Here is a 27,966-nt window from a genome sequence, read left to right as displayed (position 1 = left end):
CCTAAAGGGGGGGGTAATGTCAGTAACTTACCTGACCGCGCTCCAGCGTCGTCTGGCCCGGCTGGAGCGCAGCGCCGTCCTCCTCGGCAGGGCCGGGTGACGTCACGGAGACCCGACGGCGTCCCTAGTAACCAGGGGAGCCGCGGGTCTCGCGTTAGTGAGCGTCGCCCGGCCGAGCAGCTGAGTGCTGTTGTACTCAGGCTGAGTGACGGATCTCTCTGCCACTCGGCCTGCAGTGCACCAGCTGCTGTGTGTCTGGATTCAGGAGGCCGGACCAATCAGCCTTTGGTCCGGGCTCCTGATCCAGTATAAAGTGTTGTCAGTGCCAGCTTCTAGTCGCTGGCTATTAGTTTATCTGATCCCAGCTCCCCCTTGTCCTTTTCCTGCATTTCCCGTCCTAACTCCTTCCGCCTGGCTTATCGTGTTATGACCTTCGCCTGACCTCCGACTTTCCCTTGTGTTGCCCGACTTTGTACTGCGTTGTCCGTTTGGTTTGACCTGGCTTGTTTCACTATTCTCTATTGTGTTTTGTATGTCCGTACTGTTCTGTGTCTCACTTACGTAGCGTAGGGAACGCCTTCGTGGTTGTCCGCGACCGTTTAGGGTCGACCGAGGCAATTAGGCAGGGTCAGTGGGGGGTTCAGATTCAGGGCCCACTGTCTCTGTCCTGTCTGTTCTTGCCGTTCCCTAACACATCCATGAACTTACAAGACTGGACTCCAAATACTGTATTTTTCTGCATATAAGACTACTTTTTAACCCTGGAAAATCTCCTCAAAAGTCAGGGGTCGTCTTATACGTGGGTTGTCCTCTTATAGGACAGGTTCTGAAAAACTTTGGAACCGGACTGAAGAATCTGCGTTCGCCGCATACGGTGGCAGGAGCTCTTAAACTACTGCATCTCCAACATATGCGGCAACCATATGAAGAGCAGAGCAAGCTGCAGAGTCCAATGTATGGAAAAAAGAGATACGGTAGAGTGGCACTGTGCCCAGAAAAACACACCTCTATCACCCGTCTGACCGCCCTCGTATCCTACCGGTATTACTGTACCTTCTTCTCTGCCTCTCAGATCTTGCTGCTGTCTGATGTTTTTTGTTAATTTTTATTTGGTGTGCGTCGGAAAAGGGGTTGTCTTATAGGACAAGTATTTCCCAAACTCTATATTATAACTAGAAAAGTTGGGGATCGTCTTATACGCCGGAAAATATAGCATCTGTTTTTCTTTACCATTCCTCTTACCAGCAATACATCGTAGATAACTATTAAGGCTAGCAGTCTGCATTTAGGCTGGTTTCACACAGCATTCTGGTGGGTTTTTAGTGGTATATTTTGGTGACAGATGTTCTTTTAACGTCTCTAAGAAAATATTGAAAATCTACATACTGTACAGTGATTTGTTCTTTGTCATTTTGTACTGTTTGTGTGGTCAGTAGTATTTTACTGAGCTTAGCATGCCAAGGTATGGCAATGTCTTCATAGTCTATGCTATAGGACTTCAAAAACGTCACAAAAAAAACTAAAAATGTACTAAGTGTACAAAATAAATAAATATAAATATATATATATATATATATATATATATATATATATATATATATATATATACAGGTCCTTCTCAAAAAATTAGCATATAGTGCTAAAGTTCATTATTTTCCATAATGTAATGATAAAAATTAAACTTACATATATTTTAGAATCATTGCACACCAACTGAAATATTTCAGGTCTTTTATTGTTTTAATCCTGATGATTTTGACATACAGCTCATGAAAACCCAAAAATCCTATCTCAAAAAATTAGCATATCATGAAAAGGTTCCCTAAACGAGCTATTAACCTAATCATCTGAATCAACTAATTAACTCTAAACACCTGCAAAAGATACCTGAGGCTTTTAAAAACTACCAGCCTGGTTCATTATTTCAAACAGCCATCATGGGTAAGACTGCCGACCTGACTGCTGTCCAGAAGGCCATCATTGACACCCTCAAGCAAGAGGGGAAGGCTCAGAAAGAAATTTTGAAGAAATAGGCTGTTCCCAGAGTGCTGTATCAAGGCACCTCAATGGGAAGTCTGTGGGAAGGAAAAAATGTGGCAGAAAACGCTGCACAACGAGAAGAGGTGACCGGACCCTGAGGAAGATTGTGGAGAAGGACCGATTCCAGACCTTGATGGACCTGCGGAAGCAGTGGACTGAGTCTGGAGTAGAAACATCCAGAGCCACTGTGCACAGGCGTGTGCAGGAAATGGGCTACAGGTGCTGCATTTCCCAGGTCAAGCCACTTTTGAACCAGAAACAGCGACAGAAGCGCCTGACCTGGGCTACAGAGAAGCAGCACTGGACTGTTGCTCAGTGGTCCTACTTTTACTCTGTACTTTTTTCTGATGAAAGCAAATTTTGCATGTCATTCGGAAATCAAGGTGCCAGAGTCTGGAGGAAGACTGGGGAGAAGGAAATGCCAAAATGCCTGAAGTCCAGTGTCAAGTACCCACAGTCAGTGATGGTCTGGGGTGCCATGTCAGCTGCAGGTGTTGGTCCACTGTGTTTTATCAAGGGCAGGGTCAATGCAGCTAGCTATCAGGAGATTTTGGAGCACTTCATGCTTCCATCGGCTGAAAAACTTTGGGCTACGTTCACACAGAGCAAAAGGAGCGGATTACGCAAGGAAATATTTCCGCCTGAAATCAACTGACGCTGAATTCCGAGCAGAATATAAGCAGAATGCAAGCAGAATCCCTGCGTATTCTGCTAGGAAAGTGTTCAGCTCGTAATCAGCTCTTGACAAATTCAGCGCGGAATACTCGAGGAATCCGCGCTGAATCCGCATGCATTCAGCGCTGAAATTCAGCGAGTATTTGGTGAGTAAACTAGACTATACCAGAACATATACTAGAATCCTCCTCCCCCCCCTTTTCCCAATTTCCGCGCTGATTCAGCGAGTAATTTCCGCTTGTATTACGCTTGTATTCCGCGCTGAATCCGCGCTGAATCCGCGCTGAAACAGAAAATCAGAGCCCCATTGATTTGTATAGGTTTCCGCTAGCGGAAGAATGAACATGTTCATTCTTCTGGCGGAAAGCGGATTAGTTCAGTGCGGAAATTCCACTGTGTGAACTGCAGAGCAGAATTTCCATTCAACACAATGGAAATTAGCTCTGCACCTATTTTAACGGCTGAAATTTCAGCGCTGATTCAGCGCAGAAATTCAGTTGCTTTTGCTCAGTGGGAACGAGCCCTTATGGAGATAAAGATTTCATTTTTCAGCATGACCTGGCACCTGCTCACAGTGCCAAAACCACTGGTAAATGGTTTACTGACCATGGTGTTAGTGTGCTCAATTGGCCTGCCAACTCTCCTGACCTGAACCCCTTAGAGAATCTGTAGGATATTGTGAAGAGAAAGTTGAGAGACGCAGGACCCAACACTCTGGATGAGCTTAAGGCCGCTATCAAAGCATCCTGGGCCTCCATAACACCTGAGCAGTGCCACAGACTGATTATCTTCATGCCACATTGCCGCATTGAAGCAGTCATTTCTGCAAAAGGATTCCCGACCAAGTATTGAGTGCATAACTGAACATAATTATTTGAAGGTTGACTTTTTTTTTTTTATTAAAAACACTTTTCTTTTATTGGTCGGATGAAATATGCTAATTTTTTGAGATAGGATTTTTGGGTTTTAATGAGCTGTATGCCAAAATCATCAGTATTAAAACAATAAAAGACCTGAAATATTTCAGTTGGTGTGCAATGATTCTAAACTATATGTAAGTTTAATTTTTATCATTACATTATGGAAAATAATGAACTTTAGCACTATATGCTAATTTTTTTAGAAGGACCTGTATATATATGTATATACAGATCCTTAGTTACACCCTTGCATTCATTTACACCAGACGTGTCAAACTCAGGCCCTCCAGCTGTTTTTAATCTACAATTCCCATCATGCAGGGACAGCCAAAGCTAAAGCTTTGGCTATCCAGGCATGATGGGACTTGTAGTTTTACAACAGCTGGAGGGCCTGAGTTTGACATCCCTGATTTACACCCTTGCACCCTTACTGATGAGGTATGTACAAGATGGCTCATCAGTAACTGCTCAGCTGTTTGACACCAAACTACACAGTGAACGGAGTGTTCCGGTGGCAATCGGAAAATGCAGCTCAGCCCCTATTCATTTGAACGGGACCTGAGCTGCAGATACATATTGAAACCGCTACATAATGAACGGAGACAAATTCCATGCACTGTGTATTCATACGCCAAAAAGCTAATTGGCACAAGTCCTGAGTGTGACCCCTACCAGTCACTTACTGATGAGCTATACTGTGCATAGCTCACCAGTAAATTATTATGCTACCCCTTTAAGCCCTGTTATTATTATTTTGGCTGTACTATTTGGACATTATTATATGAATAACGTGTTATAAAATAACAGCCCTTATTTGTTGTTAAATGAAGGACGGTGTGTGAACATAGCCTTAGGGTGCCTTCACACATATCGTATCGCTGTGGGTTTCTAGCACATAAATCCACAGTGATACTGATTGCTATCAAGCCAATGTATGTGTATTTTCACTGCGTGTTTGGTGCGATTTTTACATGCGAGTTTTGATTTTTATATGATTTTCACAGGCGAGTTCAACACCACAAAAAACGCAACTACTTTCATGCGAGTTTAATGCGAGTTTTGTGCAAGAAATAGGCAGCAATACGGTATGTGTGAAGGCACCCTTAAAGTGTTTCTTTTCTGTATCAGAATCTGTATAGAGTAAGATAAACAGAAACTGAAAGACAAGACAGGTCAATCTAGTCACCTCTCCGCGTGCAGTTCTGTAGGATGTTTGGATTCTCTTCAACCGATTTCATTAGCCGACAAAAATGGTGATGAACATCTGCAAAAAAATTTGCTTCACGGGGCATAGCTACACGGAAAGCTAATGTAGAGAAAACCTGCGGTAAGTAAAATAGAAGAATGAAAACCATAAATACTGTGTATTATATAGTTTTGCACTGCTGTAGACCTACAATATAAACATATACCCTCTGTCTATATATAAAGAGAGAAAGACCCACAATGAACTGTGCATGTGCTTTTAGGCCACAGGTTGCAGTGCTATAGCATTGGTTACACCCTGTCAGCGTGACTGGCTATGCTATATTTCTGTAGTGATAGCCAATGCCACAAAATGTACTACAATGTGTTTCCTTTCAGAAATGTGCACAGCTCGCCTTTGAAATTGTGCAAAACTAAAAAGTTTGTACCCAGGGAAACCTTTCCTGTGGCCCCAGACACACTACAACATTAGCAAGTTGGACGCCTGTATGTTACATATTGGAATATAATGTATAATATTATTCTACTAGGAGACCATTAAAGAGTGACAAGTAACATAATGGTAGACCTCACATTTAACTTCAGGCGACCTCAATAACAGAGAATTATGGGAAAAAGTAATGTTTTTAATAATAGATATAATGAAAGAAAAAAAAAACCTCTTCCATCTGAGTCCATTTCTCCTGCACGGACAGCCATAGGTGAACAGTTGTTTCAATGATTTGCAACTTCTTCTGCCATTTTGTCACATCATCAAGAAAGGATCCAGCCTCCGCATAGGGCTGTATGCTCGTCAAAACCAACTGGTGATGTTCCAGCTCCTCGAATATAGAGTCTGCATTTCTCATGAGTAGAACTTTACCGAAGTCCTAGTGGTACATTTACACAAGTCTCACACACATATACATGGCAGATTATTATAAGCAGTGGCAGTACATCACTATAAATATTCACACTACTGTACTGACATAGTATAATGAATTCTGATGCAGGGAGCTCGAGGACCGGTCTGCACAATACTGTCCGTGCACTCACAGAATTGTGCGGACGTGTTATGGCACCCAAACTCTCCTGCTGATCTGTTCCATGGTTTGGGGGTGGAATGGTTTACTAGGCTTCACTAAAAAGGAAGTGGTGTGTTTAAAGAGTACATGTCATAAAAAATTATTTTTGACATGTCATCAGGTATCAAAAGTTATTATTCACAGTGGGTCTCACTGCTGAAACCTGCTGTGATCGGGAGACATAGCCGAGGAGATACTGCGGCAGCCGTGCCATTCACTCCCCTGGCGAATCTCGGTAACTGCTAATTCCGACCATGTATTTCTAAAAGAATACATGGTCAGAATTAGTGGCCATTGGATAGTGGATCGTGCTGCTGCCGCACTCTCCCCAGCCATAGCTGCTGATTACAGGGGTTATTTTTGATGACAGGTACCATTTAAAGTGACTCTGTGCCTACAATCTGCCCCCTCCAAACCGCTTGTACCTTCTGATAGCTGCTTTTAATCCTAGATCTGTCCTGGGGTCCGTTCGGCAGGTGATGCAGTTATTGTCCTAAAAAACTACTTTTAAACTTTTAGCCCTGTGTCAAACTGGCGTGGCCTAGAGTGTGTGTGTGCATTAGGCTGGCAAAACCTCTCTGTCCCTCCTCCCTGCCCTCTTCATCATTAGGAATACCCCAGGCAGGTATTCTCCTATTAATCAGCTGTGTGAGCACGGCACATGGGCTGGATCGTTAAGGCACCTGTGCAGTGTACACTGGAGAGGAATAGGAAAAAACCTGCCAGGGGCATTCCTAATGATGAAGAGGGTGGGGAGGAGGGACGGAGGGGTGGTGCAAGGTAAGGGCACAGATACTCTAGGCCACGCCAGTTTGACACAGGGCTGCAAGGTTTAAAGTAGTTTTTTAGGACAATAACTGCATCACCTGCCGAATGAACCCCAGGACAGATATTTGATTAAAAGCAGCTATCCAAAGGTACAAGTGGTTTGGAGGGGACAGATTGTGACAGAATGTTCACAACCTATGGTCTCAGTTATAAAAAAAATTCCAACAACATAAAAAGGGCACAGAAAATAACACTCAAATTAACCTACTGATCTTCTTTACCTCTATGTGCTTCAGAGACTCATACAAGGATAACGTGCTTCCCCTGCCTGCCTTTTTGGGAAGATGAAAGCCACGATCTGACTGCTTACTAAGCCTTCGGCTGCCTTTTCCGGTTGTTAGATTCCTGCTCATGTCTCCTTTGGTGTAGTGACTACCGGATACTGAACTGGCAAGTTCCTGCAATAGTTTATATCTATCATTTAGACCATGTGTAAATGTAAAGTTAACACCATACAAGAATAATGACAATTTTAATAATACTTCTCCTTGGTACCGTATATATAACTGGTTCAATAATGTATTAAAAAGAGCACTGAAAAAAGTTTATAAAGACTAATAGGCCATTCATGCTCCACTGATAACTCTGTTAAGAAGAATATGCAAAGCAGCTATCCAGTACCACCCTTTGGGGGTAGCTAGAACTCATTGATCTGTGCTGATAAAGGGCAAGAACCCCAAAACAGCTGTGCACAGTTGGATCATTTCTCCTCCTGGGGAAGTTTTCTGACTTAGCCTATTAAATGCACAGTCATGTTCTGAGGCGTCTTAAAGGAGCATAAACACTGACTTGTTGACTTGTGCACTAGCAGCACCAAAACTATAATAAGTTGCACCCAACTCTTGAACCAACTAATTCCTCACCTCACTCCCACTACAACAGTACTGTGCCAGTAGTCCCTGCAATAATGGCATCATGTCCATCAATCACTGGTCTCAGCTGTGATTCTCCAACTTATGGCCTTAGATGTTTAAGGCCAGTGATCGGCTGTTGGTATCACTTGAATGACACGTGATATAATTGTTGCAAGAGATGACTAGCAGTGGAGAGTATTTTTTTTAAATATTAAAATTCTTTTTGTCATATCATCCACACACAGGAAAGGGGAAGGATGTTTTGGATCCGTTGCCTTCTACAAGCTATACTTCCAGGACCATGACAGGGAGTGAAATCAGGTTTTTGATGCAGTTAATAAAATTAAAAGTACATTATTATGTTTCCTTATTTTACATTTGATTAACAAATCAAGTAACTTTTATGACTCCATTCAATTATGTACCTCATTTTCAGCTCTGGGTGATATGTTTCTGCTATGAGGGCCAAGGTCAAATATTCGGCTTAGCCAGACTTCTTCAGTGTTCTTCAAGGAGCTTTCAATCGTCACATCTCGCATTGCTCTCTGTACAATTGTCCTTACGTCTTCTGTGTGCTCTATTATTATAAAGGAAACAATGTAAATGTTAAAATGTTAGCACTATCAAGAAGAAGGACGATCTCCCACAGCTACTATAAAGTGGGCAACCCCTTTAACATTAAAAAAGTTGTTTGGGTAACGTACTCTGTAAGTCCATTGCAAGTAAATCACCCAAGGTCATCGCCTTTAAGCTATCTGCAGTAACACGAAGCATTCCCCCTGTTTGCCGAACGAGCTGATTCCAGTGTCTTGTCCTCATTGCAGGATTACTAAGGTCTTCTATTAATGGCAATGTCACCTGGAATAATAAAGCCAAATGCTTAGGCATAGTAATAACAATTGTCTAGTAATGGTCATCTTCAATATATTATTCTAAGAAACAAGCAAAAGCAATTTACTGAGGAGTTTCCCTTAAGGCTCTATTACACTATTATCGGCTGTACTTGTCCGATTACCGGCCGTTACAGGCAATAATTGTTTGGTGTAATAGGACATGTTCACGATCGGCCAGCATGCACAATGTCAGCTGATCATAGTCTTTAAACATGTTAAAAGATGCTGATCATGTCAGTGATGGTCTGCTGCACGTAGCTCAATGTAATAAGAGTAGCGGCAGCAGACCACTGCTGACTTCAATGGGCAGCCCGGATAATCTAAGGATAGTCCGGGCGGCCACTCCTGCCCAATTACTGTCTGTGCCTGTATTAGCACAGGAAGCAAGCGGAGACTGAGAGGGAAGCAAGCGCTCACATGACAGGTTGGCGCTCACTTCCTCCTCACTATTGTGCCATGTAATATGGCCTTAAGAGTATTGTAAATACACTATTTCTCAGTTAAAGAGAATTACCATCAGTACATTGGCTTTAAAGGGGAACTCCAAATAAGAAAAACTTGATTTCTATTAAAAGTACATTAAAAGTTATATAGATGTGTCAATACAATGTATTACCGTATCGGTGCGGTTCTGCCACAATGGTAACTGATAGAAATCCAGGAAGGGGGAAAAAAATGGCCCTTGTGCCAATTCACATTGTCTCCTGCTCCTTCTGCTCTCCCCTCTTAGGAGACAAATATTCCATGCCTCTGTCTCACATTGTGTGTGTTTGCTTAGCACAGGCTGATGATGCAGACAGGGGGCAGGGCGTGATGTCACAGGAGGCTTGGCTGGATCCCCTAATCCCCTGAGTGATTCACCATCTCTGACCGGCCAGAAGTAGCTGCTGTACTAATTTTACTGATTGTGATGGCTGGGGGACTGTAATGATCAGTTGAGGGAAAGCATTGCATTCTGGGAACTGCTCAACCAGGAAGGACAGAAACACAATACAGAACAACTCCCCCCCCCCCAACAAATGGGATAGACAGGTAAGTAATGCTTTATGCTTCTGCAGAAGTTAAATTTTTTTTACCTCTACCTGGAGTTCCCCTTTAAGATTTGCACATGGATAGAACGGCGTCGATGATAGCCGATACCGCAATCCTTTTTTTTTGAACGTGGATGTTCTATCCATGTGCAAATCTTAAAGCCAATGTACTGATGGTACATTCACTTTATGGCCTTTTATCTAATCTCGGTTGCAATACAAATAAGGAAAAAATGGCGTACATGCATGATATTGACAATTTCCATGGCTTTCTTATAAACGTCCCATTCTTGGACTTCTCCAGGAAAAGACTGCAAAAGCATGAGATGTTTCTTTGTTCTTTTGTACAATTCATCAGTGTTCATATTCTGCCACAGCTCTTTCTTCCATACGTCCTGCTCTTGAAGGATTGAATCTACATGTTGCCATACAAGGCTGAGTTTCTGTAGCAGGTCCTCACAGCTGTGACAGGTGGAACAAATAATGTTAGAATATTCATGCCGGCAATGATAATAGTTAAATAATATAACCAGTGATGAGCAGATTTGCTGAACTGTTAAGTTCTCCGAACCTGAACTCCTGGCATTTGACTCCCGACACCCTAGGGCGTCCTGGAATACATGGATAAAGCCATAGGCGGCAAACAACTTCTCTAGGCGTCGAGAGCCAAATGCTGAGCATTCAGGTTAGGAAAACATTGCCAAACCTAAACATGTCTGCAAGTCCAAGTAGACACCAGTGTTTGTTCAAACAGGGCAGATTGCCTGCAGATTTTGTGAGAAAAATCTGAAGCACATTACAATAGCAGCAAAGTGGGGGAGATTTATGAAACTGGTGTAAAGTAGAATTGTCTTAATTGCCCCTAGCAACCAATCAGATTCCACCTTTCATTCCTCACAGACTCTTTGGAAAATGAAAGGTGGAATCTGATTGGTTGCTAGGGACAACTGAGCCAGTTTCACTTTACACCATGTTTGATAAATCTCCCCCCTTGTCTGCACGGTGCAGCTTCCAAATCCACAGCATGTCAATTAATGCTGTAGATTTAGGTGGATTTTCCCTATTAACTTCAATAGGAAGTGGATTTTGCTGCAGATACACTAGGCCTGCAGCAAAATCCACAACTCCAGATTTTTAAATACAGTGAAGTAATAATTTTTTCCCCACCAAAATTCACACTGCCAAATCCCCAACGAAACATACAATCTGGTGTGAATTTCTCCAGGTTAGAAAAGCTGCAGCAACTTTGTCCCATGTGGCCGTAACCGCTGAGCTGGGTTCACACTGCGTTTTTGATGTCCATTTAATGGATCTGTTTAATGGAAAAAATGGAAGAAAAAACTGCTGAATGTTTGGGCATCTGTTTAAACAGCTGTTCCATTGACTTCGATTATAAAAAAAAAAAAAAACAGGACCACGTTTTTGTGTAAGCTAAAAATGGGATTAGTTTTTTCATCCATTTTTTTATTTATAAGGAAGTCAATGGAGAAACATTTCAACATTTTTTGCTATTTTCATATAAAAGGGTCCATAAAACGGACAGCAAAAACGCAGTGTGATCCCAGCCTAGACCAGTTTCACGTAAATGTAAATCCAAACCACAGTCAAAGATTTTGGCTATTTTATGCTTGTATGAAACTGGCCTTAGGTTGGGATCACACACTGCAGGTTTTGCGACAAAACCATAAGTGGATTCAAATGGGATGGAAACTATAAAGAGAGGACTTGTACTCCTCTTTCCTGTTGGATCCACTTCTGGTATTGGCACAAAAACAGCAGTGTCAGTTTTCCAAAAAACTGCCGTGTTTCCAGCCCATGGCTAGGTTCACACTACGTAAAAATGACATCCGTCTTTCATAACAACGGCCATCATTGTGCAAATAGTTATTTCTTTAAATAGTGGATGTTATTTAAACAAATGACGCCCATTGTTGTGAAAGACGACCATAATTTTTACATAGTGTGAACCTAGCCTTAGGCTAAGTTCCCACCTCATCTTTTTTACGTTAAAAAACATCCGCCTTTTGATAAAAGACAGACATCATTAATGGTCATGGGGACAAGTGCCATGAAAAACTTTTTCCAAGTAATTGAAGCACATTACAAAGTTATATAACTCTGTAATATGCTTCAATCAACTATCTGCCCTCCTTCCCTGTCTTTTCCCCCCTCCACCCCCCACCAGGAAGTGTCCTAACTCACACAGACCTAATTACTGTCGTCACCGTCACCAAGCTCTTCTCTCAGCTCCTTCTCCTGTTACAGCAGCCCCCCCCTCCCCTGCCTTGTCAGGTGACTCAGCTTGCTCAGCTCCCATTGGCTGAACAACTGCAAGCCATCACTTGGACTGAGAGGGGGGGCTGCAGTAACAGGACCTAGAGCAGCCCTTCTGCTGATGACTCATCCTCACAAGAAGGAGCTGCCTGGTGACGGTGACGGCAGTCATCAGGTTTGTGTGAGTTAGGACACTTCCTGGTGGGGTTGGAGGGGGGAAAAGACAGGGAAGGGAGGCAGATAGGTGATGGAAGCACATTACAGAGTTATATAACTTTGTAATGTGCTTCAATTACTGGGAAAAAGTTTTTCATGGCACTTGTCCTTTTGAGCTACAGCAGCAGTCTACAGGAAATCAGTCCAAGTCACTCTATACAAAGGGTGAGAATGTATCAAGGTAATTGATCACGTCTCTGTTTGGAATTTATGTATATATTTTGGTGAGAATTCTGTTTGCACCATGTGTCTTTTTATGCTAATTAGCCTGTGGGGAAATAATGTAAATAACATACCATGTTATGTGTGATTCTTCAATTGCAACATTACACCAAAACATGCACATGATAACCCCCCCCCCCCAATTCACCATACAGCTCCTGCATAAAGCTACAAAACTCTTAACGCTTTGCTTAAAAATTAAGAAAATACGTAGATTACACATACTTGTTTAAGATGGAGAAGTCAACCACTGTAGTCTCCAGAAGCTCTTGTAGCTCCTTCAGGTCTTTTGCTTCATTTTGCAAGGTTTGAACCTTTGTGTTAAAGTTATGAATGATTCTAAAGGCTTCTTGTGATGTGCAATCATACTTGTATACCTCAGAAGTCTCTACGTCAGAACCCAGAACATCAAGTTTACGTTGAAACAATTCTAAATCCTATGAAAAAAGTCCAATTTTTTAAAATTAGAAATGAGTTGTTGAGCATATTACTACCAAAATACTAACACCAATTCTGTAGTGTTTTACTAGATGCCTACTCACTATAGAATATAGTTTAATTCATCAATCATAAGGCTCTCCATAGTGCTGCACCTACCTGCACGGGCAAAAGTGGGTTTTCTAAATAGACAATGACCCCAAACTTACTTTCAAAGTTCTATCACACTGGCTTAAAGAGAACCAATCACAGTAATTTTTTTTTTAAATATTCTCTCATTAGATCAGTAATTTTGTAATTTTAATGTTACTAAATAACTCTAAACTTTTTTGGGGGCCACGTTTAGGCTCCACAGCTAATTTTAGCTATGGGCTCACGCTGGCTCTTTTCAGGAGTCGGCGCGAGCCCGGATCTTCCCGGCATGCAGAGTGGCGGGATAGGATCCCATGATCCTTTTCCCGCCGCTCTGTCAATACACTGTGATCTCGCGCTATCCAGCGTACAGTGTATTACTGTGTCCCTAATGTGTCCCTAAGTGTCCCTAAATCTAACTATAAAGATACAGACTGCAACGGCAGTCTGTATCTGATAATTTGCCTGATCCTCTGTTGCTGACTGGCTGACTGGCAGCCGACACCAGTCAGCCTGTAGTGTTGGCTCTGGGGCTGGAGTCTAAGCCCCAATCACATTCTGGGGCTGAGACTCCAGGTCCCATAAGTATCCTCCCGTCTGCCATTCCCTGCCTGCGATAGAGCCTCATAGAGCATAGAGCCTGAGTGTTTCTTGACCTAGCGATTGTTACTGATTTGTATTCCTGGTTCCCTGATTTTCTGGCTTGAATTATACTACCTCTTGGATTACGTTTTTGTAATGGGCAGACCACTAGTTGCCGACCTGTACCCCTGACCTTGCTATTTCTGTGTTTTGTTTGTTTTGTCCGTGTTCAGTGTCACACCTGCATAGGCTAGGGACTGTCAACCAGTTGTCCGCTGCCGCCTAGGGCAGTCGAGGCAATTAGGCACGGACAGCGGGGCGGGTGTCAGCGCCAGGGCATCACCTGTCTTGTGTTATCCAGTTCCCTAATCCTAACATCTCTAGTGCACAAGTCTATAAAAGAACACTAACCACTGTTTTTCAGTTTATACAAGCAATGAATGTCTTGTTTTCAAGCTCTACAGAAAGCTACATTTTCTTAAGATATCAGTGGAAAATCATCATGTAATTATCTGTGACACCACTTAACCTGCACAGAATAGCATACAAGTGAATACACTGGCTTACAAGCAGTAGTTCAATTCAATAGTACTTTAGTAATTAAATTGGATTGACCCTTCTGTCTATGCACATTTTATAATAACGTCTGAGTCTATAAACCTTTAAGCTTCTCTTATTAATCCTGACCCCTAAAAAGTAAAGCATAACAAGAAGAGGTTGCCATAGATACTTTATATGAAACAGAAAACTGAATTCAATCCTAGAGGAAAACATTTTCCATCATAAAATACGACACTTAAAGGGAATCTATCGGCAGGTGATAGATTCTGGTTAAAGATTCTAATATGGGACATCACAAATAGGTTCAGGTTACCTCTACCTCTGGCACTCTGGTGTGCTATTATTTTTTTTATTTTTTTTTATAAAAGAGACACATAAAGATATAATATATGCTATGAGTTCAGTGCACAAAGGGCAGGCCTTTAGTCCTCAGGGCACAAGGGGCAGGCCTTTAGTCTTCAGGGCACAAGGGACAGTCCTTTCATCCTTAGTTCACAAGGGGCAGGCCTTTAGTCCTCAGGGCACAAGGGGCAGGCCTTTAGTCCTCAGGGACCAAGGGCAGGCCTTTAGTCCTCAGGGCACAAGGGGCAGGCCTTTAGTCCTCAGGGACCAAGGGCAGGCCTTTAGTCCTCAGGGCACAGGGGGCAGTCCTTTCATCTTCAGTGCACAAGGGGCAAGCCTTTAGTCCTCAGGGCACAGGGGGCAGTCCTTTCATCTTCAGTGCACAAGGGGCAAGCCTTTAGTCCTCAAGGCACAAGGGGCAGGCCTTTAGTTCTCATGGCACAAGGAGCAGTCCTTTCATCCTTAGTGCACAAGGGGCAGGCCTTTAGTCTTCAGGGCACAAGGGACAGTCCTTTCATCCTTAGTTCACAAGGGGCAGGCCTTTAGTCCTCAGGGCACAAGGGGCAGGCCTTTAGTCCTCAGGGACCAAGGGCAGGCCTTTAGTCCTTAGGGCACAGGGGGCAGTCCTTTCATCTTCAGTGCACAAGGGGCAGTTCTTTCATCCTCAGTGCACAAGGGGCAGTTCTTTCATCCTCAGTGCACAAGGGGCAGGCCTTTCATCCTAAGTGCACAAGGGGCAGGCCACTAGTCCCCAGGGCACAAGAGGCAGGTTTTTCATCCTTAGTGAACAAGGGACAGGCCTTTAATCCTCACAAAATGGACACCTACCCGCTCCATTAGCGATGACACCTAATGAACACAAAGCTTCCCTTCTTCAGTATTTATTAGGGGGTGTTGGTAGAGCAGTGGGTAGGTTGCCATTTGGTGTACTGACGGTTAAAGGACCGCCCCCAGCAAGTACGGCTCGCTGTAGTACCATAGCAGAGGTACCATTTACCTCTTTGAAATGTCCATTATTACAATCTATCAGCAAGTTAGGATAAGTATATTTATTTGATTATTTATTTATTAATTTTTATATGGGTAAGGGGGAGGTGGTGATTAGAATTTTAAATAGGGGAAGAATCTACTTTATATTTAAAAAATTTTTCCCAATTGTCAACTCACCGTAGGGACCTGTAATGTGCAATCATTCAATTGCTTATAACAAATCACTGAAATGCATTTGCAATAAAACTGATTTGTTTGATTAGCGCTCGGCTGGAAGAGTCTGTCACAGGCAGAAAATCGGGCACAGCAGATCCCAAAGTCTAGGAAAGGCCTCGGGCGGCTGTGACAACTGGTCGGCACCCCACTTATACACCACAGGGGTGCCGATCAGCGCACTGGGCCACCAATTACACAGGTAAAAACTGTTTAAATGCCACTATTTCAATTTCCCAGCCTTCTTATCAACACACACAGGAATACAGTGAAAGGTGACACAAGTATATAGATAACAGAGGTACACACAATTGCTGGTGCTCACAATTTAGCATCTCTCTCCCTGTAGAATGACCTCTATCAATCACCATGCCGTTCACATTCATCTGAAAGGTCCTGTCTATTGCTGCCTATGGTCTGTGGGGTTAGCTGTAAAGCATATCTCTAAATGCTGTTAAAACAGCTTGGGCAACAAGTAAAACTAAACAAAAAAAAAAAAAACATTTTCAGTAAAAAAAAAAAGTAGGTGACACATTACCTTTAGGCTATGTTCACACTATGTAAAAATTATGTAATTTCATAACAATGAGCACTGTTTAGCAAACAACATTTCAAAACTTTCAACAAAATTTCTGTCGTTTTTACATAGTGTGAACATAGCCTTAATATGACAAACAAAACATACTTAATAATGAATTAAATGCAGTAAAGCAAATAAACCTTGCTATCAGGTTTAGAATACTCAGATATAATTTGTGTAAAAAGATGAAATGTTATTTGATAGAAAATTATAGAAAACAGCAGTATCTGAGAAGTGCAATTATCCCAGCATGATATTCTTCCCCAAAGATTGCTAATCCCTGGTCCACTAACTGCTGCATTGCTTTAATGTATTACGAAACTAGTTGTTTCCATAAAAGAAGATTCTGTCACATAAATATTCCTTGCACATGTAATGAAACCTTGTCATCTTTCTGCTTAGAATTTATATATTGCAGCCTATTTATTTATCGGTAACTCTTGAACAGATCAGTAAAAATCTATGTAAAACTTAGATTTGGAGTTTGGAGCCTATGATAGAGTTGCTCCTACTCCTGTGCAACTCTAGGAGGTGACCTGGTGTAATTTGGGGTCGACATTGGTACTGTGTATTCTATTTATGCTGCTCTAGTAAACACCCTTTGGCTATGTTCACATAACGTCAAAAAAAGGAAAAAATGTCCGCTCTTTGTTTTTTTAAGACATCCGTTATGGCATCAATTTAAGACACTTCAATAAATTGCATTTCTATGAACGTCTTTTTCACAGTGTATTGAATGACGTCCACCTCAAAAGACATCCGTCATTCAATACATTGTGACAAAAACAAGTCTGTTAATCCAATGCAATAAATGGAAGTCAATTAAAATGATGCAATAACGGACGTCTTTTTAAATAGTAAAAGCGGACGCTTTTTCTCTTTTTTTGACAAAGTGTGAACATAGCCTGTGTGTTTTGGTCTTTTTATTTATAGCTTGAAATACATCAACCAAAAAATAAATGACACCTGGCAAAAACACGAACCTAGAAGGTTCCTCAGAGCTTTGAAGATACCAAAAGATGCTTTCAGTAGTAACACACTAGTAATACACTACTTGTAAAGGGAATCCTTTAGTGTAATTCAATACATAGGCAGCACGTTACAGATAAAGATGAGCGAACCGGCCGAGGTTCGGGTTCGTATGAACCTGAACTCTCGGCTTCTGATTCCCGCTGTCTGGCCGCTTCATGGAGAGGGTGGATACAGCCTGAGGACCGCCTGGAAAACTCTCCACGGAGCGGGCAGAAAGCGGGATTCAGAAGCCGAGAGTTCAGGTTCATACGAACCCGAACCTCGGCCGGTTCGCTCATCTCTAGTTACAGAGACGATTAATTTATGGGAAAAGATTTAGTATAACTAGTAATTTATTCATTTAACACTGCTCATTTTGGGCTTTGAATTCCAGTGGGCAGTCTTTGAATGGGCGCACATATACAGCTGATAGCTGTCAATCACTGAGTAAGGCTATGTTCACACAACGTATATTTTCGTAAAACCATGGCCGTTGTACAACCGCCGTGATTTATACAAAAATATACATGCCATTGCTGCCTAGGATTGTCAGTTTTCTGCGGCCGCTATTCAGTGAATAGCAGCCGCAGAAAACCCGGTCAGTGCACACTATTGAGCGAGCGGCTCCAGCCCGTGCCAGCATCAGAACTCTGTGGCTGCAAAGATAATCCGGCCAGTCTTTTCACGGAATGGCCGGTCTCTTACTCTGTGTGAACATAGCTGAGGACTGCATACAAGACTCATGAGGTTAAAATGAATATCAGGCTGCTTAGCTATCCTTACTCTATAACATGCGGCCTGTAGCCTGGGCTATATTGTGAACATGTTGAGTCCTCTTTAAATTAAAACAATCACTACAGAGAGTAATTGAGAATGAGAAATTACCCTGGTGACTATTTCAGCCTCCTGCTGAATCCTCGGACCCAGACGCTGCTTGGCAAGTGAAACCTTGGTTTTCATGTTGTTCCAGCGTGCCGGCATTGTCCTATACAGAACATCACTCTCTGCTGGAAGAGAAATCTGATGCTTTCCTAAAAGTGTCACTGTCTTTTGCAAAACAGTGAACTGTACTTCCATTTCCACTTGTTTGGAGGACACCTTGTTTAGTAATAAAAATAACAGATGAGCATTAAACAACACATAACCTACAACAGGATTTCAGAGTATAATTGCACACAAATTCATTTGTACGGTTGCTTTACTATATGGCATGCAAACACATATAAAGCATTTAAATGGCTGCATAGCTAAAGGAAAAATAGCTAAAAATATATAAAGCATGTCTGTATTTTCCAATCACTTTGAAGGGTAAGCTGCCCTGTGTATCTGTAAGGTACAGCACTATTTCTGGGACTGACATAATTTGCAATTTTCCCATTCTGATGTCAATTGTTAGTCTGCCCTAGGCTCATATCTTCAGTGAATACTAGCCGCTGTGATGTCTCCAATAATTTACCTCTCATTGAAAAAATTCAGAAAGAAGTAGAAGCATTATGGAGGATATTATAGAGCAGTACTGAGCGGAGCTGTAAATCCACCACTGGGGACGGTTAAGACTACAAGCTGCAGCCATCTCTCTTTCTCTCTCTCCCTCTCTCTCTCTCTGTCTTTTTTTCCCTACCTCTCTCTCCAGTTGCTCACTCTTTCTGTTTTTCCCCTCCCTATGCATAGATGACTACTGGTAACATGTAACAAGATCTCTCAGTGAGCTCAGTTTTTCCTGTCTCCCAAAAACAATTTTGCCGTGAAGTGAGAGTTAATGATCCGTGCAGAAGGTAAAGGGAGGCCGCCAAATGGAGAAACTGCATTTTTTTCTAATAAGATATATTACAAAGCTTCTTATATCTGTACTATTCATTTATGAAAGCTTTATTGAATGTATTTTCTAGTCAATAATTTAAAATCCAAATTTCAGCAACTATCCACTATCCCTTTCCTTTCAGCTTGCACTTTTGTATGATTTTTTCATTGTTTTTTTTTTTTTTTTTTTGTTATTAACTTTATAAAAAGTACTGGCTATGGCCATTAGTTTGAGCATAGCCTTGGCCAATCTTGCTGCTTTGAAATTTTCTATTACTTCTTATTACTTTTAGAACTCTGGAGTCTCCTAAACTTAAAGGGGCTGTCCAAGAAGGAGAATAGCTCTTACTTATTGGCCCCCCTGGTGCTCACTTCTGCCTACTGCACGTCTTTGGTGTACCAGTGGCGATCATTGCGTGTGGGAAAGTCATATTTCCAAAGATGTGCACAGGGCAGAAGGGCAGCAACGCGGGTAGGATCTTTTCTGCTTCCCAGACAACCCTTTAACCCCAGTTTTTAACAATTGGTAGACTGCATCAATGGACGTCTGTGAGATGGGACAGATCTCAAGAAGTGGCCTCTCAAGCTTTTTTTTACACTATTTTACAAATACTGTAGCTACATAGAACCATGATTATCAACTTCTCTGCATGCGTGTTTCTGTCTATTTTATATTCTATCCGTCCCAAAAGTCATATAATACGGACAAAGGATCAAATAGATCAGATCAATGCTGTGTAATATCTTTGATGCAAAATTCTCCTGTCGGATGAACCTACAGCTTGGACTAGGTATATCTGCTCGCAACTCATGGGAACTGGCAGCACGTCCCTGGATGAGGATTTATCTTCTAATTAATGTGCGCTGAGGGCAAGACTTGATGTATGACTGTAGTAAAGGCCAGCCAGTACTAATTGTAGTCACATCCAGTTATGTTAAACAGATCACATTAGTGGAAACAAAACAGGTCAACAGAAAGGAACTCAAAGCTCCTGCCAACAGGACTGATACCTAATTTGTTTAATTATAACAAAGACAAACATGCTTCTCCGAGCCGTAGTGATCAGAGATCTATTGACACGTTATGGAAGGAATATTAGGTTAATGCACAGAACGAAGGGTGGCAGGATGCTGTATTTATTAGAAAGAGAATATTGATAACCTTGTTCCTGATCACAGTTGGATCATCTTCCTTGTAGATATTCTAATTTAGTTCGGTTGATAATCCTCAGTCACGTTTTAGAGGAGAAGTCCAGCAACATTTTTTATTATAGTATTGCCCCCCCCCCCCCCCCAAAGTTATACAAATCACCAATATACATTTATTACAGGAAATGCTTATAAAGGGGGAGATTTATCAAACATGGTGTAAAGTGACACTGGCTCTGTTGCCCCTAGCAACCAATCAGATTCCACTTTTCATTCCTCACAGGCTCTTTGGAAAATGAAAGGTGGAATCTGATTGGTTGCTAGGGGCAACTAAGCCAGTTTCACTTCTCACCATGTTTGATAAATCTCCCCTTACAGCGCTTTTTTCCCTGCACTTACTACTGCATCAAGGCTTCACTTCCTGGATAAAATGGTGATGTCACAACCCGACTCCCAGAGCTGTGCGGGCTGTGGCTGCTGGAGAGGATGATGGCAGGGGGATGCTCAGAGTCCCCCTCCAGTGCCCGGTGTCCCTCAGTGTCCCTCTGCCATCATCGGGTTGTGACATCACCATTTTATCCAGGAAGTGAGGCCTTGATGCAGTAGTAAATGCAGGGAAAAAAGCACTTTATAAGCATTTCCCGTAATAAGTGTATATTGGTGATTTGTATGACTTTTGGGGGGGCAATACAATACTTAAATAAAAATTTTTGCTGGACTTCTCCTTTAAGGCTCTTTGGTGGCTGGGCATTGACTTTCAGACACACTCTAATAAGTGGTAGTATAGAGCAAGCTCTCTTTCATCATTTTAGCATTTTACCCCAACGCCTATAAAACTTCCTAAACCAGCTTGGCAGTCTCCCCAAGAAGACCTGTAAAATGCCTAAACAATTCTATCAGAGCCTAAGACATTGGCAGTGTAAGGCCCCATTTACATCATGGCTTGTTTGGACCCATTGAAGTTTATAGGTTCATTGTCTTCACATTGGCCTGTATATTGACATCCTTCTTTTTACATTTTACTGATGTGCGGGCAAACAGAAACCCCAAAATGTAATCCCCCTCAGACAAGACTGTTGGCTAAAATATCAAAAAACGATGTACCAGCTGGTACATTCACTTTAAATACTTATGACATATGGATATAGAACAAAAGTTAAATAATGGTTAGAATGGACACTTGTGTTGTTCTTCTCTGCTGTTGTCCTTTATAAATGAAAAAAAGATTAATAAAAACTACTTTGATAAAAAAAAAAAAAATTATGGTTAGAAAATGAGTAATATAGAAGAATATGTAGAAGAAATGGTTTACCTCATTGAAAAGACACATCATCTTCATGAAGGATCCTGTATCGCGTTCTTCCCCTGTTATACTTTCTATCTGAGGCTCAGTCCTTCTCAAGAAAGAATCTAAGCTTTTCAGTGTAGCACTTGTCTACAATAAGTGACAGGTAAATGTAAGAATAACAGTAAACTTTATAAGCAAAAAAATTCAATAAGAAATTGCTGACATTCATAACTTCTTGGTAATGTAGGTGTGAGATGAGCGCAACTCAGGCATGCTTAAGACCATTTGAATACCGGTGGCTGAAGAAGTTGAATGCAGCCCTAGGGCGTTCAGGAAAACATGGATACAGCTTGCAGCTTATATTCATGTTTTCCCGGACACCCTAGGGCTGCATCCAACTTCTTCAGCCACCGGTATTTAAATACTAAATGAGTTGTATGCACAAGTTGCGCTCATCTCTACATTTTATCTTTGTGCTGGGAATTCTTTTAAAACCCTTCAAGTTCAGATCACTTTAACCAACTGCATCTAAAATAAAACTTTGCTTGGCTCGTAAATCTGGTGATAGCATGGGCCACATTTGCTACAAACTATTATATATGTGTGCACTTGTAATTTATTTGCAGCTCTCGTAACAAGTGCTAGCATTCTGTAGTACTCATGGCAAGATGATTACAGATTTAACATTTGGTAACTGCAATATCTGCCTTACAACTGACACGCAGACCAGATGGGACCCCACAATAAAATCTGAAAAAGGTAGACATCACACAAGATGTCTCATTGAAAATCTTGGCTTATGCACACACTGTTTGTCCATGGCCTAACAAAGTGCTCTCATAAATCAATAATGCAAAGCGTGTTTTTTACTTTCCGCTTGTCATCTCCCCTTCTATAAAGGCGGTAAATGTCCAAACTCCACACGCTGTCGGCTATACTTTGATGCACACGTATAAAAATCTGCACACCCATAAGATAAGCCTTTTGTCAAATAACAAACAAGAAACCACCGTGCTAACCTTCTGGTTAGGAAATGTTGCACTAAAGTGCTAATATACGTAAAAGCATATTTGCCGGCAGCACCAATTTTATCAGGACTATCCCAGGAACTAGAATATGGGCTGTGTTTGGTTGTTGTCACGCAGATGTTTTGGGGGCATACCCAGACAGTATTGGGCATGGAGCACAGATGTTATGATTTTAGCTTTTACAATGTGAGTAACTATGCAGATGTAAGCACTTGGGGTGTAATTTGTACAATCTTATTTCCATACAGAGTAATAAAAACGTAAGTCACCTGGTCTATGAGGTACTTGGTAAAGGTCCACATCCACTGGAGGGCATAGGCACTGAGAACCTGCTTGATGGGTCGGAAATCTAATTGAATCCATCTACATTGCTGATGATCTGGGAGTCTCTGAATGCTGTCTCTGGCATCCTGATGTTAACAAAACAACATTGTGGCATAGCTTGTGCACAGGAATAATGTGTATAGGAATAATGCTGTGCCTAATAATAATAAAACATATACTGAATATCACAGGTGATATACAGCACACAGACCATTGGTAAATAAGCACTCTGAAAATCAGTTAAATTGTAGTGGAGAAGGGAAGGGTTTAAGCTGAAACACTCCACCACAGAAGTCCAATGCTTAAAGGAGTTGTTCACCAAAATTAGTTTTCTTTCAAATTAACCCAGAAAGTGCCAGAGATTTATATTTAACTTAGTTAAGTGGTATTCTTTCCAGTCTGGAGAATAGTAGAGTTTCCAATGGGGATTTGCTACTGCTCTGGACAGTTCACAACATGGACAGAGGTGGCAGCAGAGAGCACTGTGTCAGACAGGAAAGAATACACTACTTCCTGCAAGACATACAGCAGCTGATAAGTACTGGAGGACTTAAAAATTTTGATTAGAAGTCAACTACAAATCTACTCTGGCACTTTCTGGCACCAGCTGTGGCCTGATATCTTTAAAAACTGTATATTACCCATTATTTACAAAGCGGCCACAAGCATGAAAGGTAAATGCATTAACTACGAACCGTATATGCAGAGATTTCAACATCAAAGTCTTCTAACAACGGTCCATCCGTCAGTGCTGTACTTGTAGGTAAAATAAACACTCTTTCTGCTGCTATCAATGGACTGTTGGAAGACTTCGTAACGGCAGAATTGTTGCTGAATGAATCAGAAAGGAAAATATGTCAAAAATTAGATGTAAAAAAAAACTATAACTGTAAATCAATATACTGAATAAATGACATTAAAGTGACACTGTCACCCCATTTTTGCATTCTGACTTCTCTACACAGGTGTAAAAGGTAGTGGCTGGCCTAAAGACCTTTGTATCGATGATGTCACGGAGGGGCGGGGCCAATCGTGATGCTGTGGGCGGGGCTAAGTGACACTCTTGCTGTGAAGTCCCCCCCACTTAGCATAATCTGCAATTGATAAAAGATGACTTTTTACTTAAGCAAGCAGAATGACGTATGATATAAAAAAAGGTATGAAAACTGCTAAATTTACCTTTTACACCTGTAGAGAGAAGTCAGAATGCAAAAAGGGGTGTGACAGTGTCACTTTAAGCAAACACATTCTTCAAACACACCCATTTTATTGCAAATGGATATTCTTAATCTACTGATCAAACCTGTGGTGCCAATAGGGAGTTAAATATAAAAGAGTGTAAATTAAACATTAAAACTAAAAAATTGGCAGTGAACAAACTATGGGGGACACTTATCATGGCAAAAAAGGGGCAGAAAGGGGCCAGATGCGAATAAATTTTTTCGCAAATGGCCATTTTGCGAATAAAATATTCGCATCTGGCAACTTTCCGCCCAATACGCCAGGGGGGCGGAATGGGGGGCGTGGACTCAGAGTCCGCTCTATTCATCATTTATTTTGCAAGAAATTAGTCAGGAAACCTACTCCAGCTCTGAGCTGGCGTAGGTTTCCTGGCGCGCGCACTGGTGCCCATGGGATTTATGTAGAGGCAGTACACCTCTACATAAATCTCCGTACTGTCGGAGCTGCAGGGATATTTTTGAGTGTGGCGCAGAAAACACTGGACATAATAAATGTCCCCTATGTGATTAAAATATACAAAGCTTTGTATATTTAAAGGGAACCAATCACCTCCCTGAAGGACTGTTGACCGTCCCAAGTACCTTAAAGCTGCCGGGTACCGCTCTCCGACTCTGCACCCAGCAGTCTCTGGTAGGATGGCAATTTAAAAAAATCCATCTTTAATGCTCGGTCCTGGCTCCTGGTAATGGCCTTACCAGACTGTGGAACAAACTAGTAACTGCCCAGGAAAGGTGCCATGGAGGAAGGTAAGAAACACCTCTTCCTCCTCTGCATCTCCTGTGCAGTAGGGAGCTATCAGCAGCAGTAGTGGATTATAATAGGGGCGTTTCGGGCGGCAGCCCGGGGCCCTGAGCTCCTTGGGGGCCCATGACCACCCAAAAAGACTTATACTTTCAGTGGAGTACTGTCTCCTGGCTACACTTCCGCCATGATTTGCAAAAAATCACAGTTTTTTTATGGCAATTTTGCACAAATCAGGACATCATGACATTATCTGCCCTGTACTATGAACGCCAGGCTAGTGCTTCCATAGTTACAGTGGGGTGGGGGGGCCCAGGCCTGGTGAACAGCCCGGGGCCTATGGTAAAGTTAATCCGCCCCTGATCAGCAGGTTAGGTTTGTATAGTTCCCCTTTAAGTTCACAGTGCTCAGGCTGCCATTTAAGCGTAAATGTGCTGGGATATGAAAGAACAAGGACGTGAATCCTATCTACACCCTTGGTTGCCAGCTGACATTTCTTTACTGTGGCATACAAAGGTTTGTGCTGCTACACAGCCATCACTCATGTTCTCTATAGATGAAGTCAGTCACAGATTGCTGCTACCAGGGGCTCATCCTATTGTGCCACCCTAAGGCACAACTGGCCGCTCACATGGATATGAACAAGGACAAGTCAAAGATGGATGGTGCGGTAGGATGAACACTGGTGGACGAGAAAGTAGGGAGGCTGAGACTGGTAGTTTACAGGGCAATTAGCGTTGACAATGTTTGTACAACCGGACTGGCAGGGCCATATTTACAGCTGGTGCTGTCCTAGGCACTCACAATGAATACACCCTATTAGGGCGATTCCACAAGAATCAGATTTTTTATTTTTTTTTGCTTGCAGTGGGGGGGCTAGTGACACTATAGATCATTGAAGAGCATAATTATGTCATTCAACAAATAATAATGATAATAATAACAATATACAAACTATTTATACAGCATTGCATCCTTGATTCGCTATGACTGTATTTTACTTACAGCCAATATTATACTGTAAAGTATCAGTTTACCGGTAATTAAACAAAAAAACAATGCTCCTTGCTAAATTTTACCATTCTATATAATAAGAGAAGTTACAATTTATTAGGTAAGAAGAAGTGATGTACTTACGTGTTTCTTAATGGCTGTCCATCCTCAGTGTGGTCTTGTCCTGATAATGAGTTTATCCTTTGCTTTCTATGCAGGAAATCTTGAAATTCTGCATGAACATCTTTCTTCCATAAATGGGAATATTTGTTTAAACCTTCTAGAAATGCCTGTCAAATATAATTCCATGGTCAATGAATTTAGACTAGGTAAATACTCTAAGTAGTAACAAACCCCCCAACTGACAATGTATTAGTAGGTATACCCCTGGAAGTGACGAATAATGACATCAGGGAGCTGGTTGTTATGATACATGTGTGGCAGCTTAAGGCTGGGTTCACACTACGTATTTTTCAGTCAGTATTGTGGTCCCCATATTGCATAAACCTTGATAAACCTCCCCCAGTTTATTTACTGCAATTGAGTCAATTAGTCTTCTACAAGCACATATTGGTGTGTTTACACTGACAGATTTTTGAAGCCAAATCCAGGAACAGACTATAAACAGGGAACATGTCATAAAGGAAAGATTGGGATTTTTTCTCTTTTCAAATCCATTCCTGGCTTTGGCTTCCAAAATCTGCCAGATAAATCTGTCTGTGTAAAGGCATCATTAGGCTTTGTTTGCAAATCATCAATAATGACAGCAGTTAGTCAATAATGACGGCCATTATTTGTTGTTATATGACAGCCGTCCAATAAAAACAGCAATCATTTTGAACATGTGTGAACATAGCGTTAAAATGTTATTTTGAATTTAAAAAAGACGCTTTCTGCCACGTTACACGTTAAGACACGTTAAAAAATCTTCAGCGGTCAGTAAAAGGAATAGAGAGATATGCTACGCTGTGCACTTGTCTCCCTGTCTTCCACCTTGCTCCATTAACTTTCTATAGAACCTGTCTCCTGTATTAAGAAGAGAGACAGAGACAAATGTATATTTATATTTATATATGCTTGGTGATGTGGCCAAAAAATAACATCTCTTATGGCCAGAGGCAGAAACAAGAGTGAATGGCAGAGCAGAAAGCCCATGGCTGCTTGCTCTGTCAGTCCACTGTAGTTAACTCCAAGGGCCCATTAGGATCCCTTATGGTTAAATACATAGGTGCAGGAGCGGACTACCTTCTGCTTAATCTCTTATGTACTGCAGTTTATAAATGACCCAAAATTCAATTACATGCTGCAACACAAAACAGAGTTAAAAAGTAAAAGACAAGGACATCTCTGCTTCCCTACTGGTGCACAGATAACCCCTGACCTCTGCATGGAGATCCTACTTAATTGTGGCAGCCGAAGAAAAGAGGTCAAGGGTTATCAGAGCAGTAAAGCAGAGATCGCCTTGTCTTCTGCTTTTTAACCCTTTTTTGTGTTGCACTATGTTAGTGAACTTTGGGTCACTTACACACTTCAGTACATAGACGGTTAAGCAGAAGGACACAGGATGGCTCTTATCTTCCCCGTGCATCCACAGGCCCCCCTGCAGCATAGGCCCCATAGTAGCTACCTGGCCAGCCTCTATGGTAGCTATGCCACTGGTACAGAAGTCAAGATTTGTCAGGAAAGTAAATTCTTTTCCAATCTTCATTTTTGCTGTTCTTGCCCACAGATCTAGTATTTAAACCTCAGGCACATGGCCATGACATGGCTCTATATAGCCTCTGAGTGCCCATGGAAGTGTATGGGACCTTACTGTGTCTCCAGGTGGCTATTTTCCTGTTCCTTATACTATGGCACTACACAGAGTACAGGTTTTCATGCCATTCTCCGTACTAAAATAGATTTTATATGAGAATCCCAGGATTACAACATTTTATGCTATGTGAGGCTTTAGATATTGTGTTAAACCTTGCCTGTTCCCCATCTTTTTCAGTTAGCCATTGAACGGTATCAACAACTGTTTTGATCGCCTGCATGGCTCCAGGGGTCACAGACATCAGTATTATTTCTCTCTACTCTTCTGGCTCTTCAGTAACTGAATATTTTCACCAATCGTACATCCATTTGTTGCCCACAAAAGATTCTCAGCTATACCTAATATACTAACCTATGTGTACATAATAATGTAGGTAATATACCAAATATTAAACCTCGGGCCAAAGTTGAAACTTCTTATCTAGAAGCAGATTCTAGGTACGCAGAATTATATCGGCGGCATCTTGTACTGAAGACGTTTCCTTAAATCTTACAATCTTGCGTTTAATGATGC

General features: G+C 41.7%; 1 protein-coding gene across 1 annotated transcript in view; it reads right to left on the bottom strand.

Moving 5' to 3' along the window:
* LOC138794189 (uncharacterized) overlaps window positions 1-27,966 on the bottom strand; it is a 316,322-nt gene that overhangs the window by 244,626 nt on the left and 43,730 nt on the right. Inside the window, exons 22-33 of the mRNA XM_069972965.1 lie at window positions 25,782-25,927; window positions 23,357-23,492; window positions 22,607-22,747; window positions 21,334-21,456; window positions 17,958-18,170; window positions 12,449-12,660; window positions 9,754-9,973; window positions 8,292-8,445; window positions 8,013-8,164; window positions 6,955-7,131; window positions 5,501-5,710; window positions 4,822-4,957 (exon numbers count right to left, since the gene is read on the bottom strand). Coding sequence (XP_069829066.1) covers window positions 4,822-4,957; window positions 5,501-5,710; window positions 6,955-7,131; window positions 8,013-8,164; window positions 8,292-8,445; window positions 9,754-9,973; window positions 12,449-12,660; window positions 17,958-18,170; window positions 21,334-21,456; window positions 22,607-22,747; window positions 23,357-23,492; window positions 25,782-25,927 — 2,020 coding nt within the window. The remainder of the gene's footprint in view (window positions 1-4,821; window positions 4,958-5,500; window positions 5,711-6,954; window positions 7,132-8,012; window positions 8,165-8,291; window positions 8,446-9,753; window positions 9,974-12,448; window positions 12,661-17,957; window positions 18,171-21,333; window positions 21,457-22,606; window positions 22,748-23,356; window positions 23,493-25,781; window positions 25,928-27,966) is intronic.

This window comes from Dendropsophus ebraccatus, chromosome 5 (assembly GCF_027789765.1).
Source record: "Dendropsophus ebraccatus isolate aDenEbr1 chromosome 5, aDenEbr1.pat, whole genome shotgun sequence".
NCBI lineage: Eukaryota > Metazoa > Chordata > Amphibia > Anura > Hylidae > Dendropsophus > Dendropsophus ebraccatus.
Note: the sequence above shows the minus strand (reverse complement) of the source record. Positions and strands in the feature narration are given on the sequence as shown.